General features: G+C 41.7%; 1 protein-coding gene across 1 annotated transcript; it reads left to right on the top strand.

Moving 5' to 3' along the window:
• The first annotated feature begins 3954 nt into the window (after window positions 1-3954).
• Window positions 3955-4659, top strand: LOC122587719. Its single transcript, XM_043759883.1, has one exon. The coding sequence runs from the start codon at window positions 3955-3957 to the stop codon at window positions 4657-4659; it is 705 nt and encodes a 234-aa protein (XP_043615818.1).
• Window positions 4660-7576: the final 2917 nt, after the last annotated feature.

The following is a 7576-nucleotide window of genomic DNA, read 5'->3' as shown; positions in this document are numbered from 1 at the left end:
ATGCCTCAATCACAACAAATTCCAACTCAAATTCCTTCATCAACAATTTCTACACCTGTTTTCCTATCACCTCCACCGACATACTTTCAAGGCCGCAGGAAGTCCATTCCTGTTAATATCAAAAAGAAAACATTCAAAAGATCTCGCTTTGAGTATGATCATTTCTCCCGAGCTGAACAAGAAGATGTGGCTGATTCTGATATTGATTCATCTGATAATGAAGCCAATCAATTTGCTGATGATGTAATGGACATCCCGGAGGAACAAGGTGGAAATGAGGGTGGAGTTGAAAATGTTAGAGAGAATGAGAGGTCCGGGCTAGGTATAAGGCATAAAGAAAACGTTGGCCTTCCATTAGTTCAAACAACATATACTCGCCGGGTTCGACCTAGGATAGAAGACAAGAGCTCCCAACTCTTGCACGGTCAAACCTCCACTAGCCATTCGGAAGTCTCTCTACAGACTGACGTCTCATTTCTGCATGGGCAAAATCCACGTACTCCATCCCAGTCTCCTTCAGAGTCTGTGGATGTTGAAGATAAAGAGACATCTGCCCCTCTCTTGACTTTCGATTCTGCACGTCTGTCTAGTACCCCTAGGACACTTACACCGATTGTTATACCATCTGCACATCTAGGTGATGCTGCCGGAACAAACATAGAGAGCTCGGCTTTAGTGCCCTCTCAAGGATTGTTTGGAAGTCCTTCCATTGCTAACGTTATTCCAACTTTGAACGAAGGCACCCGTGTAGCTGAATTGGCTCAGGGACAGTTTGAACTCTCTCGAGCTCGAGCAGTTGCTGCGGCTATTCGTGCTTTGGGTTTAACGGTTGATCTAAGTGACACCAGTGTTATGTTTGTCCACTTTCCTAAGGATTCTGGGTGTGAAGCCAAATCATCAACTGTTGCTCAAACTCTTGAACCAACAGGAAATCCTGTGACAGTTATGATGTCGTCAGGTCACTCAGTAGAACCACTTGGAACTACTGATGTATCAGCTTCCATTACTCCTGATACTTCAATTTTTGAATCTCCAGCTGTTGTAACATTATCTCCACTTGTTCGTACTCTTGTGACTCATCTGGTTGAAGGGATTGAACAAGAACAAGAAAGCGTTTTACGTGCTTCCCGATATTCTATTACAGGAAAACTTCCAATGACTCAAACCAGTTCTTCACCACGCAGATTGCTTACTGGTGGTGCACTTAGAATTGGCTCATCTGTTGTTACTCCAATCTCAACACCTACTACTCATATTTCAACTGTTCCAACTGTTACTCCTTTGTCATCTCCACCAATCATATCAACACCACCGATTACTCAATCATCTCCAATTTCATCACCAACACCCCCAGAAATTCCAACTTCATCAACTCAACAATCATTTCCTGATCCTGATTCTCCTGATTCTTCTTCAAATTCTTCATCTTCATCAGACTCTGATCTCAGTGATACTTATTTGAATGATTATACTGCTAATAGGCTTCATGAAAGTGGTATATCCACTGATACTCTCATAATGGCAGTACTTCGTAGATTAAGATCTGAAGAGCCTAATCTGAATCCACCAAAGCAAGCCATCTGTCAATCAATTCTTTCTTATCAACATTTCCTGGATACTGATACTGCTCATAAGGCTGAAACTGAAGCAATTCGAAAGAGATTAACTGAGCTTGAACAACAATGTCGACCGGCCACTATCTTAAGGAGTCGGGATGATCAAAATCCGGATGATCAACCCGAGGGGGAGAATAATGCTCAAGATAGTGGAGAAGGTCATAATACAACACAAGAAGCAAGTGTTCAAGAAGTAACAGAAGGAAATCAAGATCAAAGTCAAAGTATGGATATTCCTTCATCATCTCAAGCTCATCAAGTTCATAATTCTGATTCAGATGATCTGCCTCCACTTGTTAAATATATCTCTCACTACTACTCAACTACATCAAGTTCTGATCAATCTAGTGATCTTGATCCGTTTCAACCAGGGAAGAGGACTGATGATGACAGTGATTCTGATTCGGATGATTCTAATGATGCTCCACCAAGACCTGCTATGTCTCAAGAACAATTTGAGAAAGATATCTTTGAAGAGATTGTCTATGATCTAAGAGATACAAATAATCTTGACACTCCAAGAGAGCTTAGCATGGGCATTATACATCCAAGAATCACTCGAGACAAAATCTGGCAAATCAATGAAGGATATTTTTATGAGAATTATGCTCAAATGCTAGATCTGAATGTCACACCTGAAGAATTAGTATGCAGGGCAAGATACATTGAAGAAAGAGCCTTCCCGATTTACTGCTCATCTGAGGAAAGACTCAACATGACCTTGAATAGGTTGAGAGCATTCTTTCTTTTCAGACATCAAAATCAAAGGGATGCATACTTAGAAATGATGAATGCTGAAAGCACAGTAAGAAGTGAAGAGTGGTATAATCAGTTCCAGAGTCCAATCACAAGAGTGTTGACATTAATTGCTCCTATCAAGTATCAGAATCAAAGACTTGTCCGATTTAGAGTTCAAAGAGCTGATGGTCACATTTATGCTATTCATGAAGAATCTTTCCAATACTTACCAATCTCTGACATCCTCTTTCTCTACAACCAGTATGCTCATTTGATCACAAAGACTCCAGATCAACTCCTTGCTTATGAAGCTCTGAAGAGTCACATTCAGGCTATAATCAGATATTATGAGTTCAATGATTTCCAGATTGGTCTAGAAAGGAAAACAAGAAGAATTAATCTTACGAGACCAATTCAGAGAGCAGGAGGTTATGAGTTGGATTCTTATCAGATTGGAGATCCAACAGAAGAATTGGATGGATTTGTTTTCATTAACAGCTTCAGAGGAAAAATCTTTGTCCGTGCATCTGATTTTCCCAAGTATTCAGATGGCACTTTGAAATATTGTTTATTCTTCCTCAGAGCCATACATGATAATCCTGATCCTAGTGAAAATGAACACATCCAGATTCAAAGAGAAAGACACATAAGAAGGATTCAAGAAACAATTGATGTTCGTCAAAGGGTTAGAGATCTTATTGCTGTCAGAACTATTAGACCAAGAGAAGGAATCATTCATACTGAGACAGGTTCATGGGTTCTTTGGAATCCAAGTCATGAACGAGGTCCTCATAACATTCCTCCAGTTAACTTTCAAGATAATATCAGATTGCCCGATGAACGTCCAAAAGGTGCTAACTGGCATTTCATTCCTAAGAGGTATTGGAATGACTCTTGGAATAGTTACAAGAAAAGAGCTTTTTGGAATTCTATGAAAGATAAGCCATCTACATCAAAAGCAGCTCAAGATTACAAGAAAAGAAAGAACAAGAAAAGACGAGCTGAGAAAAGAAGGAGGAGGAACAGGAGGAACTGATAGAAGACAACCAAGCACTAAGGGGGAGAATGTTAGAAATTCAAAATAGTGCTTAGTTGTATTTCATTATCTTTGTTAATTTGTATATGTAATATAAGGTCGAGGGGGAGCTTATGTATTTACTTAGAGTATAAATACCCCTCAAGCCTTAACCTTTTGTAACCTTTTAGTCACATATTGCTAAATATATTTCCAAGCTTTCCACACATATACCTCTGTCTCTCTCAATACACACACTAACACACACACATCCACCATTGTTACTCACCTTACTTCCGCACTCGAACACGAACGATTTCCATTATATTACAGAGAGTGTTTACTGAAAGGGAATATTCCTTGGAAAGTATAGAACCAGAATTGGTTGACAAAGTTTGGGAAGTTAATGTCACTGACTTTGAGCACCAAAATAAAGAATTCATAAAATTTGGTCCTAAAAAAATATCATCAAAGAAGTTCACTAACGATCCCATTCTCACCAAATCGGAATTCAATCATCTTGCTCCATCAAAGTTTCTTTCCGAAAAGTCTACTAAATTGAAGTCTCAAGAGATCATGTCAAAAATGTCGAGTTCTCATACATTTGATATGCATGATACGCAACAAACTCACCATGAGAAGAATGCAAAAAGGAGGACGAAGACTATTGACAGAGTTTCTTGCTTCATTTGTAGAGAAAGGGGACATGTAGCAAGTTTATGTCCACATAAGAGCAAATCCAGCAAGTCAAAGCATTCATGTGACTCAAGTGACCGAGATATTGAAGATGCAAAAGTTCAATTGAGAAAGAACAAGGGTAAACAAGTTGAAGAAAGGTCAACAAGTGTTTCGCCCAAAAGGATTTCTCAAAATAACTCACCCGCACGGAGTGGATCTCCTAGAAATTCCTCAAGGTATGCTGCTAAGGAGCAAGGAAGGCCAAGAAGTGTATCTCCTAAGAAACCTTCAGATGGCAGTCAAGCTCAGGGCAAAACACCAAAAAGGAATTCCGCTCCAAAACGAGAAGTTTTCAATCGTGTTGGTAATGATGATACATATTTCTATGATCGACTCAACGGAATGGTTAAAACTGGTCGTTCATCTTTGTTTCGAAAGCACAGTCCAAGGAGAAAGATTGAAATATCTCCAGAGAGGGTTCCTAGAAACAAGAGACAGCCTTCAAAGTCCAGAACTCCAACAAAGAGTGATGGATATTGGACAAATGTCTCAGTGAAAGATGAGGACGGTAAATTCAAGTCTACTGAGGCTTGGGTACCGTTCAACAACTAGGTGCTTATCTTTCGTGCGGAGAACACAGTCAAGGAAGATCATGTTGTATTGGTTATCGGTGACTGAGTTCTGGGCACAGTTTCATTAGATAACATAGTAGGTTATCGTATTTATTTGTTAGTTTTCATCTTTGTAAATCATAGTGCAAGTCTCATGAATGTTGATTTATAAGTTAATTATAAAGGAACAATTTTGAGAAAAATGAGTGTATGTAAAGTATTACTTTATTATATGCTTGTTAATAAATCATTTGTAATAACATGATTATTAAACTAATGATTGATGTTATCCAATGATGAATATGCAATGATGAGTTACATACGATGTTTACACCAAGGCCTTTGATCGATCACGTTTTGAGTTTCTAGTCCAGTTAACTGGAATGAGAAACCCTTAGTTTTTATCTCTCAAGAACCAGATTATTCAGAAAATGCAACACAAAAATAGAATAATGGTTTAAGGGGGAGTCGTTACTACAAGAGAAATGACTATTCAATATGGCATTTTAAGTTTACTCATTTGCTATATCCGATCTCTTCAGTAGTAATTGCTTCTTCTAGAACCTATCGCATGTATCTGACTAAGCATGTTTATTCTAAGGTTGATTAGAGTACCTTTACTCATAAAGACTACTGTGATTGACTTTTAAATTTCATGCTCAGTAGGGTATATTGCATATGCCGAATGATGATATACCCATACGGAGCTCTAGCTCCGTACCCGAAGCATAAGCAGAAGCCGAAGTCATCTTTGAACAGGTAAAGCCATAACGAAGCTCTGCCTCCGCTAAACATTATTATCCCGGAGCTCTATAGGTAACAAATACCGAGCTCCAAGGAGATATACAATAAATATTGGATGTAGATCTCTTTCGTAATTAATCTATTGAATATATATATATTAAGATCCGATATACTCGGACATAATTAGGTAACAAGAATACCACAAATCTCCTCAAGAAGGAAACAAGATATTCACAAAGGAGGAAGAGATTTACCCTAATTCTCTTACCCTCCTCTCCGAGTTATCTACCCTCTATATAAATAGAGGAGGAGCCTCACGGCACAGGGGGGATACGAACAATATACAAAACCCTCACACAACCTATTCGATCTCCGAATAAACCCTTAAACCCTAAGGCGAACTCGAGCGGATTAGGACCAACAAACAACCCGGCGTAAAGCGGTCTCTCCGACCCTCTGACCGTAAGGGAATCGTCGTTCAACATCCACAACCCCATTCACACCTCCGGTTGAGCCATTGTGCGATTATTTGATCAAACAAATTGGCGCCATCCGTGGGACAACCAAATATATAAGCAAGCAAAACATAGAACAAAACCCCGACCACGATCACAATAATCACAACAGAATGGCTGACGGAGAATACTCCCGAGAACTGGATCCTCACGATGGGTTCTCTTTCGGTACGCCTGGGCCAAGTCACCGTTCCACTACATCAGGTGGTTACAGTGCGGGCTTGGGCGAACCGTCAAATATTCAAAGCACCACAGAAAGATCGGAATTTCATAATCCAGATAGAGACAAGCCCGCAAGGGTGTTCCCAGAGAGGCGCCAGGGCGGGTCGCCATCGCATAACCATGCATCAGAACGTTCTGCCGTAGAAGAACACACAACAGATAGGGCTATGGTACCTGAACGCGCCTTAGAACGTCCCGCTCAACAAGAACGTGCACCGGAGGGACCTCCACCTGGACCGAGTGGGCCCACGATTTCCTTACGGGACTCAGGGTCAGCAAGTCCTACACCACAGGGACGCAGCCCATCTGGAGCTCTTGCATCTCCGCAAGGCCGGAGCCCGAAAGGCCCCGCAACGAACCCTCCGTGAAATAGTGGATTAATGGCAACCCCCCTCCAGAGGCGCGACCCGGAACAGAGCATGCCAGGATTTGTACACATAACCCAACGGACGCAGGTCCCTCCAGTAGGAAACATTAGAGCATCGACGTCAGCAACGCATGAAATAAATGATGCGTATGTACGAGAAAACTTTGACGTACTGAGCACAATTATGAATCGTTTGAGGACAGCCGGCCAAATCCGCGGTGTCACCAGGAATCCGGAGAACGAATATGACTCTGATTCAGTGGATGAGTACATCGAAGCAAAGCTTCCACCGAGGAGGGCCACCGGAGGAATAACTCTCCAACAAGAGCGAGAGCCTCAGGCAAACATAACCCCGCCCAGAAGAACAGAGGCACGAGTAGAAAAAAGACTGGCCTCAACGATTCAAAGGGAAAGAGCAATCCAGGAGCAACCCCGCGGACGCTCACCTACAGCCAACAGGGGCCCGGAGATTCATCCAAAGGCACGGCAGAATGAAGGCAGGCCGAGGGGAAACCAACTGGGGTTCCCCCGACCCAGAAGGAACGTGATCCGACAGGATTATGACCCCTACGAGTAGGAAGATACGGAGCCAGTTGACCTTTCTCACCTGGTCAACCCGGAGAGCCCGTTCGCCCTTGCCATACAAAGCCATCGCCTGCCGGCAACAATGAAGTACCCACAACACCTAAGGTATTATGACGGGAAGAGTGATTCGGATGATTTCCTTAAAAAGTTTATCGGAGCAGCCCTAATTCAGAGGTGGGATATGCCGACTACGTGCCACGCGTTCTCGTACTCGTTAACTGATGATGCACGGGAATGGATCGATGGGTTACCAAGAACCAGCATAGACAACTTCGAAATACTGAAAAATAAATTCAAAGCACAGTTCAGTATGCTGAAGAAGCATAGGAAGACCCACATAACCATGCACAACATCAAGCAAAAATAAAACGAAAAAACTAGAGATTTCATTGTGAGGTACACAAATGAGACACAGCAAGTACGGGGACTAGCAGAGAGCCAAAGGATCTCGGGACTCATACATGGGCTGCAGTAGAACTTATTGA

This window comes from Erigeron canadensis, chromosome 2 (genome assembly GCF_010389155.1).
Source record: "Erigeron canadensis isolate Cc75 chromosome 2, C_canadensis_v1, whole genome shotgun sequence".
Taxonomy (NCBI): Eukaryota; Viridiplantae; Streptophyta; class Magnoliopsida; order Asterales; family Asteraceae; genus Erigeron; species Erigeron canadensis.
This window is presented reverse-complemented; position numbering and strand designations above follow the sequence as displayed.